Source organism: Trachymyrmex septentrionalis, unplaced genomic scaffold (assembly GCF_001594115.1).
Source record: "Trachymyrmex septentrionalis isolate Tsep2-gDNA-1 unplaced genomic scaffold, Tsep1.0 scaffold9, whole genome shotgun sequence".
Taxonomy (NCBI): Eukaryota; Metazoa; Arthropoda; class Insecta; order Hymenoptera; family Formicidae; genus Trachymyrmex; species Trachymyrmex septentrionalis.
This window is the reverse complement of record NW_017306091.1, coordinates 3,315,232-3,330,916: the sequence shown is the minus strand read 5'-3', so window position 1 is coordinate 3,330,916 and position 15,685 is coordinate 3,315,232. Positions and strand designations below refer to the sequence as shown.

At 38.0% G+C, this 15,685-nt stretch overlaps 1 protein-coding gene across 8 annotated transcripts in view; it reads left to right on the top strand.

The window, feature by feature from the left end:
• The first annotated feature begins 2,838 nt into the window (after positions 1-2,838).
• Positions 2,839-15,685, top strand: part of LOC108755851 (tropomyosin) — a 39,804-nt gene continuing 26,957 nt past the window's right edge. For 3 of the 8 annotated variants that reach the window (XM_018499177.1, XM_018499182.1, XM_018499176.1), the window contains exons 1-3: positions 2,850-3,032; positions 7,534-7,688; positions 8,075-8,200. In XM_018499177.1, coding sequence (XP_018354679.1) covers positions 7,575-7,688; positions 8,075-8,200 — 240 coding nt within the window. In that variant the 5' untranslated portion in view covers positions 2,850-3,032; positions 7,534-7,574. Of the gene's footprint in view, positions 3,033-7,533; positions 7,689-8,074; positions 8,201-15,685 lie in introns of all 8 variants that reach the window. The other 5 variants (XM_018499180.1, XM_018499179.1, XM_018499178.1 and 2 more) reach the window with 5 other exon arrangements.

Below are 15,685 nucleotides of genomic sequence, written 5' to 3'. Positions count from 1 at the left end.
AACGAGACGATGACTCAACTTATCATATAAAGGCTTGCGTCGATGAGGAATTAGGACGGAGTCTCTATCTGCGCGGCTCGCTGCAACATATTCTGCACATGGTAAGTGTTATTTCGCAATATGTATACGTTAATCCGTAAACAAATCTCTTGACAATGAGGCTGCTGATTTGCTATTGAGAGATCAATCGTTCGAAGTATATTAAAAATGTATTGAATAGCTTATCTTCGATCGAAGGTGTATATTTCGAATATTACGTTATTATTATGCAGCGCTCAATCTCGCATTAAACCTATTTCCTTAAATTCTTAAAGACCCACTTCTCGAGTTTCACACATATTAAGCGATACATCTGATGGGAAATGAACAGTTATATTCAGGAATAATTCTTTCATTAGAATCAGTAATTATCAGAATCCTAATAGGTAAGCAGTTTTTCTATGCCAAGCGATACGATGATCGCGTTTTTCTAATTTGTAACGGACAGTAATCGCATACTTTCTCAAGCTATTCGTGCTAGTTTCACCCGCAAATCATATCGCGATATACGATGAACGATAAGCTCCAAAAACGATCTCAAATATGAAAATAAATCAATAGATATTTGTACAAAGGAATAAGGAATATATGGAAATAACGGTTTTGCTGAAATATCTAAAAATTTAGGTGCAGATCTGAAAATAATTTTTTTGGAATATTGAAATTTGTGTAAGACATACAAATTGTGTGGATGCAAAAATGTCTATCACGCTTAAGCATTCTAGACAATTATTTTGCAAATTCAACAAAATTATTTGCAGATCTATATTTAATTTTTTTCAGGTACTTCATCAAGATGATTCTTTTCATATCGCCACCAGAGAACAGCATGTCGAAAATCGGGACGTCATTTAGGCATCTTTTGGACATTATCTTGACAGTCATCTTAAAAGCGTCCTTAAGATGTCTTATGTCCCGATTTTGGACATGCGTGCTGTCTGAAAGGTATAATAAATTCACGATTCTTTTTCACACGTCGTATTTAATTTAAAATGAAGAATTTTAAAATGAAGAATTAACGATCGCTTAAATAGATAGGAAAATCAAGAAAAGAGAAGAGATCGCGTGGTGTACCTACTTTTAAGTGAAAGACGCCGATAGCTGCGAAAGTTTAAATATAGTTTATATATTAAATATGCCGGTGCGTTTAGGTCGCCTCATCGAGGCAGACGCTTGTATGCGTTTTATTTATCGACCTCTTCGGACGATCAGTGTTTAAAAAGCGTATACTCGAGCAAGTGCTCGGAGAGGCCCAGCCGTATATGAGTCAAGGCTGCTGAGGGACCTTTACCTACTTTTTCCTTATATGGTACTGAAACGGACCGATGACTGTAACTGATCAGATATAACGGCCGATATTACGCAAAGCGTACGTGACGATTTTGTCGACGATTATTCGTGCAAATTATACGCGGATATTTGATTTATTGACACGAGTTCTCTGTTGCACCATCGCGGAAAACAACATTCGTCCCGATAAAGCTAGCTATACGACTCGATAACGTCACTCAATTTCGAGAAGTATCGAATCGACGATTGACCCTAAGTAGATGGAATTATTCACGAGATTATTTCGCGGAAAAGAAGAAAAACTCAGAACGCCATCCGGTATTATAACGGATCGACCGTGACACGAGTTAACTCAAGGAGATCGGGTTAGGTGGCTATAAGTCGATGCCAAAATTATCAGTGCGGCCGATTCCAAACGTTTTCTTATTGAAAAATGAAAGTATTGTTTTTTGATGGTCTACGTCAACCTTCTTCCCCTCGCTATACTCTCACTTTGTTTATAGACAAATTTCGAAACGATCGTCTTAAATGTCACTCGTATGATCGCTATAATCTTGCCGAAGCGAGTAACTTATGAGGCAATGAATTATATTTAACGACTGAAACAAATCTTGATAAATCAAGATAATAAATAGTAGAGATGTGTTAATAAAGATATGCTAATAAAGTGTATTAATAAAAAAAAAAGTAGAAAAATCTATTCATTTATCCCACATCTTTTATCCTCCTATTTTTTCCCTCCAATAAAAAATCAATTTCTACGTAAGTGCGAATATAAATGAGGAATGTAATTTTACAACAAGATTCTCTTTTTTGAGATCTTCCATCTCAAAAAAAAAACTTAAGCGATTATTCATGTGTACAAATTGAAAATTAAAGGCTCGGTAAGTAATAATATTTTATAACTCTCGTTAAGAACGATTTCGAATTCGGAGACATCAGAAAAATACGATACTTTGCGATTCGCTGAAAGGGATAAGATAAAATGGAACAGCTGTCACTCAAATTTGATAATTTGATAATGCTGAGACAGCACGCGTATCAAAATCGAAAGATCGGTCTTGAAGTTATGATTTTGTCTTGGTTTTGGAGCGTGTTGTTAGGCAGTTTTTTTTTTTCTTTTTTTAATTTAGACCAGTCATCTCGACTGGGCCAAAATTACTCCATTTCGCGCGTTTCTTATGCTAGCCTATTTTCCAATGGGTCTACGAGAATCATCAAAGGATGTGCCATCATCGCAAATATTTGCATCATTTCGGGGCTCGCGATGTGACTTTGACTTTGCTCGAGTTTCGCGGACGCTGGCAGCCGATTGAACTGCTCGAAGTCCAACTTTGAGCTTTTTTTTTTTTTTCCTCCACTCTGCGCTGTTTTCCGCAACGATACGAAGTGTTCCCCCGTCGCTGGCCGTCGTCGAAATAGAGTATTCGGCACACACACTCACGTTCGCGCGATCTAAAGATAATCGGGCGGCGGCCCGATGTACGTTTTCAGAGATCCGTACGTAGAAGATCCGGGGGGGTACACTTCGGTGGCACCGCACACGGCGGTGTGGTAGGGCAGCCTACGTCGTCCTCGACGATCTCGAGGAGCATCGCGAGAAGGTGGGAGCCACGACGAAGCGAGCCCCGAGCGCCTCTCCGTCGCCCAGTCGTGACTTAGCCCGCAGATCGGACGCATCCCGGACGAACGGATACAAATACGTGAGTACTTACGCGTGGAGTACCCATGTGGTACTCCCTATGCGTATCAAGGCCGAAGAGAGCCGTGAGAGAAGCCGTCTTCTGGAGCGTGTCACTGACATCCGCGGGGGCCACCGCGGGTCGTCCTACATTCTCGGAAAGAAAAGAAGCCTCTCCTAGACGGAAAAAGAAAGAAGTGTGGTATTTGCGTGGTAAATAGTGGCGCGTGACGTCGAATTGACAGTAAATAATCGACCCTCACGTTTGCAAATTGCTTGATTTTCATGTTAATGTCACTTGCACGCAGTCTCGCGCACTCCAAGCTTCAGCGAATTCCGACGAACTTGAATAAATACGCTGAAGGACGAGTCGTGCGAGTTTCTCGCGATGGGGAGATATGGCTCGACTTTGTACGGAGAGAATTATTACTAATTCATCATGGAAGGAATTTCACGTACGGCGAAATTGGTCGCCTGTGGAAAACGGACGTGAAATCACGATCAGATCTCGATTTTAGTGCGCATAGAAAAAAAAATGACCTCAATTCGGTGGCTGTCGATTCAATGTGCGACTGTTATACATTTTTAATACGTTTTCGAGAAGGAGTTTTTTTTTTATAGTTGTTTGGATATACCAGTTAGTGGATAGTTAATGGATGATTACCCAATTATTGAATGAAATGATAAAAATTTTAAATCTTAAGCTTTTAATTATTGTATGACTCTAAATTCGTCTTATTAAATTTTTGTAAACAACAAATTTATTTAGAATTAAACATATCAAATTAAAAGTTTAATATTAAAAATTTTTAATATTTTAACCAATAATAATTGGATCATGTCTGCTACTTGGTACATTTATCTTATTTCAATTATTTAATGTTAAATTGATGCTACTGTAAAAATCAATTTCAAACGATCATCGAACACAGTATCCAAAATTATTCAAGATAGGAATAGTACTGCTAAGCAAATCTATAAGTAATAATCTGAAGCATTTTAAACTGAAAATATGATTTTAAATTGAAAATGAAATATAAATTTTAAGATAAATTTAAAATAATAGAAAAGGAGATGAGAATCTCGTCAAAATCGGGTAAATTGCAAATTTAATTTTCTTTACAAAGATAAAAAATATGAAAATTGCAAATAATTTTTAGTAACGACACTTAATACACTGAAGATTTGTAACGACTTTGTTGTTTGAAGAATGATATCGCCGTTTTATGATCTATACGACGATATAGATATCGCTTGGACATAAACGATTACGTTCAGGAAGATGACTTAATCATCAAATGAACAATGAATGACGTACGTGTCTATGCGCAAAAAGTGAAGTAACTCAATTGTTGCATCGACGTCGAGTAGAATTATCTTTGTTCTTATTTTGAAGTTGAGCGAGATTGCTATTGTATTGTAATCGATAAATTTAAAGATATAAAAAAGATAAATTGCAAGATGCATTTAAAAAATTATCTTTATTTCTCGAAACAAAATTATTTAAAGTAAATTATTAAAAGTAAAAAAATCGTTATAAAAAGAACGATTATAAAATCTCCAAGGATGTGATCAATTATTACAATTTATTATATTGAATAAAATAGCGTTATAATCTGACAGCTTCAATATTCGTTGAAAAAATGGAATTTCGTAGAAATGCACCATGATAACGGATCATCGTGAACCGTGGCGGCCGCTACCTTCCGGAATGCAGTGACTCACAAGAATTTTTTTCGCGTTCGCGAGTAATCACTGTGACTACGCAGTGCACAGACTTTTGATCTTTTCGTAATATGGAGACAAATTTCTTTCGCGCCTTCCATCAAGAGTGCTGAGCCAAGCACGTTTTACTCGGAAAATAAGCTAACGTTACCATCGATTTACGATACGTGCAAACAAGCAAAAAAGAAGCGACGCTGTGCCACTTTGAAATTACATACATGTAGAATTATATATATATTAATATTTATTAATTATATTTAACAGATCGTGAAATATTTTAAATCTTTATAAAAATAAGCATATAAAAAATAATTTTTTCTTTTACATGATAAAGAATTATTTTGAATATTTAATATTAGTTATAGTTAAATTTTAGAAAACGTCTCTTTATTAAAAAAAAATATACGATAAATCTCTATAAAAAGAGAAATGCATAAAAAATACTCTTTTATTTTTTTTTTTTGCAAAAGAATACTTGTACATAAGAAACTTTACGCTAACATTATTTAACGATATTGTACTTTTATTTTATCGTGTTCCATTTTACAATCATCGAAACAAACGTTCTCAGTCGCGGTACGAGAGAGATATCCAATGGTTTGCAATCGATTTTTTTCTCCCGAGTGCGTAATAGGACACCACCAGGAGTTAAGTCACTCGGTCGATGCGTTTGGGAATCAGCGCGACGTCCGCTATGCGTAACCCGAAATGGCCTGGCCAGGCAGCAACGAATCTCTTGCCACCCTCTCCTCCTCTTGACGCGTAAAAATAAACCCGTTAGTTACGATACGCGCGTTTTTGGATTCGTGGAACGCGCGTCCCGTCAAATCGAATTTCGTGGGCAACGGCCCGCCTCGAGAGATTCCGCTTTACGGCGAATTTTTATCATCGCACCCCCCTTGCCATCCACGATCTCGGAATCTTCAAGCCTAAAATATTCTACTTGAAGAAGAAATAAAGGCTGGAGTCAACGAGCGCGCAAATGGAAAATCCGATCATCTCGCGAGAATTTTGTTTCGCGGAATTACGTGTAAATGTTTGTAATATGATTACACGTGCATTTATAACCCCGCGTTCAACTTCGCAGAATCTTTCGACTAATGTTTTTGTTTCTACGAACATCACACAAACTTCATTTCCCTTTCGTTCTCTGCTTACCAGGCATCTCCGATTACCAGCGAGCTCGGAATCTCGCGCGTATTCGCTTGGTAGAGATGCGGTTCTACCGTACGTGCAATTGCAGTGGCGCAGGCACGAGATTCTTTAAGATTATTCTTTAAACAAATATTTAATAGTGCATTGATGCAAACGACAAATTTCTATTTCAAATTCACGTCGTTCTCAGCAATTTATAGATTTTTATTCTTGATCGAGATAACGCAAAAGTTACTAGCTCATCAAAAAAGAGGATGCATTTTACGAAAAATATATTTGACGTAAAACGTCAACTACTGCTCCTTTTAATGAAAGAAAGAAAAGCGCAAGTGAAAAAAAATAGAAGTACATTTGTATATAAAATAATATGGTATGATACTATAATAATAATAATAGTAAGAATTTCCACGAGAAAAGATAAATAAAATCAAATTGTCGCAGTGCGTCTTCAGTAGTTAGTGTTATCGATATCAGTTGACTGACTCTTCAAGTAACAATCGAGTGCATAAAGTTTTCAATATATATCGCGATATCGATAAAACCAAATCGCTTAACTCTTTATAGAGCAGCAGAGACGCGTCGCGATGGTTCCGTCATTGAAATTCGAACCACGTTTATTATGTGATACCGTTCCATAAAACGGAATTCTTTAAAGTTATTCACGACTCGTAAGACGATTTCGTCGAGAGAGGTGAACCGTCCCTGACGGCATATATTCTCTGATCGCACCGCAGAAATGTTCCGCCATTTAAGAAACGATTTGTACAAACGATCAGGGATGCGCGGATTTTTGTTCTCCCTGCTCGCTCGTGCACGGGGATTGCATACCTGAGCGCAGCATGACGTCACGAGACGAAAAGAGGCAGCGGAGCGCGAACGTTTGATATCGCCGTCCTCCACGGCCCGGGCCCTCCTCAGCGAGGAGCCGGCTCTATAAATAGGATATCCGGTCGCTCGCTAATTATACACCTATGCACGCCCGTTCGCCGAACGGCGAATCCGCGAGAAAGCAAAGCCCGGAATTTTCTTGCTTTCGAGAGAGCGCCGCGAGAGAATCCCCATTTCCGCGCCCGTTTCACGAGTTTATCCTCCCCTTCTTATCCTTGAAACGTCGTCGTAAGTTGCTGCGGAACGATAACGGATCGTACGATCGCACGTACGATCGTGGCGTGCGCTATTTCACCCTATATATTTCGTTGCGAGGAGGCTATATAGAGGCCGCCATTCCTCGGCGAACAAAGAAAATTACTACGCGCGAGGAAAAAAAAAACGGAGCATGTTTAATTGCTCATCGGAGCGCTTTAGGATTCGGTTAGTGAAGGCGTAAAAGCGAGGCGAGCAAAAAAGTCTCGCTAATTGGATGGTTTTATGTCACGGTAAATTAACTATAACGAGAATTTTTCGTAACGTTGTCGAGTAGAATCAGTAAATTAATTATACCTATGTTTTTTAATCGAATACATAATTGTGATAATTCTTGTCAATGCATTTTTTTCAAGTCAATATATTGCAATTATAATACTTTACTCAAACATAACGCGAATCATCATGACGGTAACATTAAAATGATGTCAAAATAGCTTCAAAATAATTATTATAAATATTATATCTGTCTATAATCGCATTCTTGTTCGATGCCACAGATTTTCTTCTGTTAGACGAGTAAGGAGACACAAACACCACTATGGACGCGATCAAGAAGAAGATGCAGGGAATGAAGCTGGAGAAGGACAACGCGATGGATCGCGCGTTGCTCTGCGAACAGCAAGCTCGTGATGCCAATGCGCGAGCTGAAAAGGTATAAAAAAGCTATTATTCTTCATGGCAACTTTAAAATCAATTATAATTGTTCATACACATGCAAAAATGTATACATCAGAATTTGATAATTGTGATAAACTTAAAGATGATTGAATTTATTGGCAATTTATTTATGTTTTCGAAATAGCGATAAAAATACAATCTTACACTGACGCCTGGCGCTCACTTTTAGCGTCGAAATGCTACGTAGTCAAAATATCAAGTGTCAAATTTGATCATGTGATCTATTTTAATGCTAAACATGCCAAGTGTCAGCACAGGAAGGTATTTTAAAAATATACATTAAGCTCTAAATTATTACAATCTATTTTTAAAATAATAGTAATAATATGAAGAAATAATGAGATATATTGATTTACACAGGCTGAGGAAGAGGCTCGTGCCCTGCAAAAGAAGATCCAGACCATCGAGAATGAGCTTGACCAAACTCAGGAAGCTCTTATGCAGGTCAACGCGAAATTAGAGGAGAAAGACAAGGCTCTGCAAAACGTAAGTCGAGCAAAATATTTTTATTATTCTATAAACGAAGAAGTATTTGGCATTATTGCTTGATCGAACCAGAAATGAATTTTAACAATTATTTTAATTTATTATAATTAATTAAGATCCAATATAATTAGCATTGTTACACCTGTGGACACTTTAATTTTTCTGCCTCTTGTACTTTCTGACATATTCAAAAAATTTCTATATATAAAACTTTAATTACTTCCAATAATAGCCCAGATAGCAAGATGCTAATAGCTTGCTAACAGATTGACAATAAATCAGATTCCAACTGTAGATTCATAGTTATTTGCATCAGCACTAAACTCAGGATCTGTCGATAGAATCTGCTGATATGCTGATGCCAACAGAGTGATAACAAAAATCGAGCAGGATCTGCACGTGCGGCAATCTGACAGCAGTAACTGACAAGAACAGCAAATTTTGTTCGGTTTCTATTGCCAATCTGTTGACAACGTATATCAACAGACGCTTTATTCTATTTCTGGCGGCAAATTGCCGATATCGTTAGATATTCTAGATCCGGATTCTGCGTAGACTGCTTACTCAGCGAAATATGAAATTTCAAAACGAAAAGTATTCAAAAAGTTCCAAATCCTTGGACTTATGATATATTTTAATTTTCGCATTTCGCATTTATTCACGTTAACAAAACCAAAAGATATAATATAATTTTCATTGATATCCAAGTAAAACAAGAAGGAAAGAAGATTCTGAAATTTCGCGTAACAGAAAACTCCCATTTATATCATTACTTTCTTCAAGTCAGAACGTTAGATTTGAAAAAAGCTGTAAATGTGGCTTTTACGAAATAAAACGTTAACAAAACTAGACATAATCCAGGACCTCTTGACCCGCAAAGAAATGCCGCCGCAACGATAGTTACCGGCAGCGCGCAATCAACGCACAATGCGAGCGCGCGCCGACTGATGGCGCCACTTGTTCGCGCAGGCGCATCTCGTACGTCAACAAGCGGCGCGTCCACTCGTCCTCCGCGAACAGTTCATCTGTGATTTGCGCAGCTTCCGCGTTGTACACTCGTGAACCTTCGGCGCTTCGGCTCTCCCCCCCACTCCATCCCACTCGCACGTCGCTTGATCGCGTGGAGGGGACGTTGCTCTCGATCGCCGTGCGCGCGAGCGAGACAGACACAGCGTAGTCAGTGTACGGTGTAGAACGGCGCGATCCCATTCTTTGTGTACGCGCTGCTATATTGCGTATGCGTGACGTGCGGTGCGACACCAACCGGTGGACAGTACGTCGTCGGCGCGGGGGTAGAAACGTGCGTCTCGATCAGTGACAGACAAGATGGCGGAGTGCCTGGTGCGGTGGTAGTAGAGCGGTGCATATCGCACGGGTCGCGTCGTCGCGTCAACGTGTTGGACAACGCGGGGGGGTTTCGGTTGTTGGCCAGAGCTTGACAACAGCTGGACGCGACATGGAGCGGGCGGTCTCGGCGACGACCAGACGCCGCGGTCATCAGCATCATCCGCGGCACACCACGCGACGACGTCTCGACGCCTCCAGCAGAGGACCCGCGCAGTGTGGCCCTGCTGATGCCGCCAGGAACACCACGTTTACCGGCGACGAGACGTCACCCGCCAACGTGACCGTCGACGACCGACTTGGCACGACGGATCAGCCGTCCGTGCCGCAAGTGACACTCGGCACGAGATGGTCCTCCACGAGGATCAACGAGACGGACTCGAGAACCCAGGTGCTCGAAGAGGAGAAGGAGAAGCACGATGAAGGAGACCGTAGGGACGACGACGTCCGACGAAGGCTCGCGCAGTGTAGCCCGGACATTCCCGTGCTCGGCGAGAGTAAGGACGCCGAGCACGACGAGATCCAGGATCGGCCGGGTAGAAAGAGAAGAACCCACCGATTTAGTCCTCGTAGAAAGAACTCTGCCGAGGATCGCGGCAAACGCGATCCGCGAAGCAAGAGCAACTCGCCCGAGCCCGAGCACGCGGTCGCGAGGGCGCGCGGCGACGGGAACTCCGATGACGAGTCTGCGAACGTCGAGGAGGACCCTGAACTGGCGGAGCTAGCCAAGCTACGTTGTCCCAGCGAACGTACCGAGGTCCAGGCCGAGAGAGAGGCCCGCAGGCGGAAGAGATGCGCCGATTATCCCGGGCTCGCCTTCGGCTGCTCAATATTCTCCAGCGACACGATGATGAAGTTCAGTCTGATAAAGAACGAACTCCAGAATATCATGGGCAATCAGCTGAAGCGGGTCAGTATCGCCGTATGACAACGACGTACCGCTGAAATAGCGGACGTGATAGGTAAACGCGACGGGTCGTCGACGACCTTGATAACGCCGGTCAAGAGGTCCTCGGAGTCGGCTGGTATTTCATCGGATTTCGCCGAAAATATCGAACTCGTAACTCTTCGCAAAACTTTCCTTTTTTTTTTTCATCGATATTTTTGTTCGGAGATACGAAGCATTTTTTTATAAAATACTCCTTAAGCATTTGATAAAGTCACGTTACTTATACACGAATTCAATTAAAAAACCTGATAATGAAGCGGAAATGAAGGTGGTATATAATCGTAAGATCATTGCCTTCAAAGGAAAATCAATGATTGTGGCATTGTAATTTGATGTTATCAGGCCGTTCATTTTCTTCTAGTTACGATAACGTCGAAGTATTATCAGTTATTATGTTGCTGCGTAAAATTAATGATGCAATAAGAAATAATTCGATTCTAACAGCTTGAATATTACAAGAATTTAATATAAATTCGTTATCCAAAATTATTTAGAACTTGATTCTAAAATCGATCGGTTGAAAAATACTAATATATTTTTACTTTGTAATTCTTCTCTCTTATCTACGACGTATACACGTTTTTAGTTGCAATAATAAAAATGCATATAGCACGAATTACGTAAGCGGCAACGTCAAGATCGCATACAACTCTGAAGATGCGGGCGATACCTTGAATTTCGTGTTACAAGTGGCGTTAATTGTCATTAGAAGCTATTTTCGGAGAAAATAGAATTAACGCCACTTGTAACGTACTTTTTTTCGAACGATCAACTGATACCATGATGGTTAAATGAAGCAAGAAAACGGACGGACTTTGTGCTCGTCGCGTTACTGAGCGCAGTAGGCGTTTATTTGCAATTAAAATCACGTCGGAATTGTCGCAGTAATTTTCGCCAAGATATGAATTTGAGATGGAATTTTTGAGGTTATAAATACGCGCCTTGATTAAATGATTATAGAGAATAGTTTTGGCTTACATTAATTTTCAGGAATATCACGTTAAATTGATGTTCAGTTATCTTTACAGGTGTATAGGTATCCGTTATTATTTTTCACGTAATATAACTGTTTTCTTTCACAGTTACAACATTCAGTCAAACTTTTGCAGAAAATGTCACGAAAAATTTAAAAAGTTTGAGATATTTTTATCTTCTGTTCAATATTAATAAATATGACAATCGTTAATTATCGCGATCTGTAATTATCGAATTGACATTGTTTGCATCGATTGCGACTAGTAATCGAAGCTCGAATAGTAATTGAATACCTTATTGAATGATAATATTGTATAATAGCTTAAATTGTTTAAGACTACATTTCAAAACGTCCTCTCCGAGAAAGATTTTATGTGCTAGTGTATAGTATATGTTACATGTATTATATATTTCGAGTAACATTTTTTGCTCAAGTTACTCCTAGTACATTCCAGATAAGCAATTCTGGCCGTTATTTCCCAATCTTTCAATTGATACGCGTAGGTCGTTTCAGTATCTGATGAGATAATTTCTACATCTCAATATCTATTGTAAATATTTATTGAAATCTATTGGAAAATTTTTGGATTATAGATTACCGTTATTTATTGTATCAAATGTTTGTTAAAACGCGGAGGTCGAATAATATACGTAGGTATGAATTTTTGGGTACTGGGGCTATAAAAAAAAAACCCCGTTGCAAGCAACGTCCCTGAAACGACAGTCGAGAAAGTTGCTGCTAACGACGCATAAGCGCGAGATCCTCTTGGCGACAAATGGCATTTATTATTAGGGTTACTGAACGAGGACAATAGGTTACGCGTACACGATTTTCTTGCTCAATACACTGATAGAAGCCATTGCCCACTAGACAGTGCATCGTGTTGTTATCTGTTTTAATTGACATTTCGAAAATGTCAAATTGTGCGTGTTCCAATATTTTTCTGAATTTTTTTTTCAATAAGAGAGAATAAGAGAGATAATTCATATTTCATATCTAATTATCTATAATATTCATTAATATCTTACAAATAATTACATTGTTCGAGTTTAATTTGCTTCTTAATGCCAAATAATGCGTCACACATTGTGTGTTTCCATAAATATTAGCCCGTTTTCTCGGAATTACTGATTGAAATAGAATAGACTGAAACATTTTATGTGCATTGAGCTTCGTACTACATTTGTCATTCAATTATAAATACTTCATTTAATTCCTCTCCCACGCATTATGAATTTTAATTCGAATATGCGTCAATTCGTTCAATGCAATTTCTCGTTAGTGATTTTATTTTTGAAAACGGATATCATTCTGTCTCACACTTTATCTGTGATATCAATTAATGTACTCCGAATACAATTAATTAATCGCAAATGGCCATATGTGTCTCTTTTTGAAAACGTATTTTCCAAGTTTTATTTCATATCGTCATATTTTGTTCCAGAATCCGTTAGCTTTTATTAATCCCTATCTAATTATAAAATTTTTCTTAATAAACAGATCATCTACCTATACCTAAGAATAACTTAGTTAATTTAATAATAACTAAAATTGAAAATAACCCAAAGGGAAAAAAAAAGTATCTCGTTTGCGTCAATCCCTGCATTACATCGGAACACGCCAACCGCGTATAATGGGATATACCGCATTACGGTACATCGTAAGATATTGAAATATACTACGTGATACTTTGATGACATCCGGGATCGAGACACTCTCCCCACTTGCAATACATGAAAACCAGTTTCAAGAATAAGATAATTGTAACGGGGCAAGATAAAGCATCTTCTTTATTTACATCATACGGTACTTGCATAATTCTTCATTCAGATTTAATCTTTGAATTAAAAAAATCTCACTGTAGCGTTCAATAATGTTCGAGTTTCATCAAACTTTCTTCTTCATTGCGACAATTGAATTTATTCTGTGTCATCAACTGTCTTTATCCTCGCCGATAATGGTCAATTGAATCTCTCTCGACGATGGTCGACGCTCTTCGTCGTTATCGTCATAGGACAATGGAAACTCCAGGATGTTCTTCTCGACGATGTTTGTTTCTGTCATTCCTTTTTCGGGGCCCCGCCCTTTTGCATACGCGTCTGGCAAGTCTGCTCAAGCTTACACACCCCACGATCTAACTCGTCAACATTCTAAAAATATATGACGGCCGTGATCCAGCGAGACTTTTATTCGGCAGCGCGGGACTAGATTGCGTAAGCTCCCGTTCCCGGAGCCTCTGCACGAATAAATCCGGTGCGCATCTAAAGAAAACGCATCCCAAAACGTCATGCGAAACGCCCACGCCATCTCAAAGATTCTAGACATATGCACACGGAAAAATATGATTCTATTGTTAAGAAAAGTGATTATACAATTTTTTTTTTATTTGTTTTTATTTTTTTTTTTTTTTAGGAAACCATTTTTTTTAATAAAGAATATTTTCTTGATAATAATCCTAAAATGTACTCATTATAACAAGTTTTTAATAAAACTTTTTAGAAAAACTGATATATCATTGATATATACGCAAAACAAGAATTTATTTTCTTTTGACAAATATTATAAATTTAATTGAAGAAGCGACTTTATGTAATAAGCAAATTGAATTTTTTAAATTTAATAATCTTGATTGCGGTATTAAATTTATTAGGATTCAGAATATTTTGAATAAATTTGATGCTTGTGATGAATTTATGATAGATTTGCGGATATATGAACTTTTGAAAGATAAATAAGTAATTATTATTTGCGTACAGTATTTTTTTGTGTGTGATTCCAAGAGTCTTCTAAAAAGTTTCTTATTTATTAATACATTAATTCATCTCTCTCCGTAAATTATTGTTATTTATATCCATTTAATAAGCCACAATTTGTCACAAAAAGAATATTTATTTTAGATTGAAGTAATAATTTGTGGATTACATGTAATCTTAATTTTTATGAGATCCAAAACTGATTTTGATCTTTCATCTGAAAATATAATATGAGAAAAACGTTTTCGCTTTATGAATTGGAAATTTCCGTGACAGAGTATATGTGTGTATTTGTTCTTGAATTATCGTAGAAGAGAGAGAGTATTAATAGATTTATTGCACACATTAATCAAAATTGCCAGTCATTATCAATATTGCCAGTACAAAATTATACATTACTATTTTTTTCTTGGAGTGATTAGAATCTTTTTTCTCGAAGAACCTAACGGTACGGTTTACAATTTGAGAAATCATATTTTAAAAACCACTTAAAGAGTCGATTTAAATGATGAGACAAATTGGCGATCAAAAACGCATCAGCATAACTTGAAAACTCATTTATGTCATTATTCTTATTGCAAAGCACCATTGCGAAACGCGCGCTAATTTCGTTCGCCTTCGACTTTGTCGCGCATCGAAGCTCTTTCTCGTGACTTTTCTTCATCTTATCGGTCGATGTTTGCACGCCACATTCTAAAATGTTTCGTTGTTTCAACTTATTATGGCTATTCGATGTTCGACGACTATGCGATTTGCGACACGAATAAATTGTCTTTCTTTGCTCGGTGAAAGCCAAGATGACGTTTGCGGTCATCGAATGTTTTACGAATAACGCGGGCCTATTCTTTTCAGCTGCATCCACCTTTTACTCTGCGAGATTAAGAAAGGAGAATGAAATCACGAGGGAAAGAACAGAGATCTTGCGTCTGTTTCTTGCGAATCTTTCCCAGCAGTATTGAAACAATGCCAAGTCGCATAAACCATTTCGGAAACAGGTGCAAATGCTTCTTATTGGAATTTAGATTCCACGAGCTATTAAAAAAATCAAATCGAAGCCAATACGAGTCTGAAGGCGCGAATTTGCGGTAATATCATGTACTTTTAACGATTTCTACTCTCTAAATTTGAATTAAAATGAATAATAATTGATATCGATCCCAAATATGCTACTGGGTAATTAGTGAAATTCAATTAAAAATCAATGAAATATGGAATTTTTAAGCTAATTCTTCCTAGCTAACTTTTAGTATACGTTCAATGGTATTGGAACTGACACGCAAATATCGGTATTTTAATTATATATTGCTCAAACTTCCTTTCTTTTTCAATTAAATTTCACTGATTATCCAATTGTATACTTGGGACTGATATCAGTGATTATCCGCTGATTCAGATTTAGAAAGTAATTGAATTCCATTATGCAATCTGAATTAATTTATAGCTGATATATATTTGATATGCTA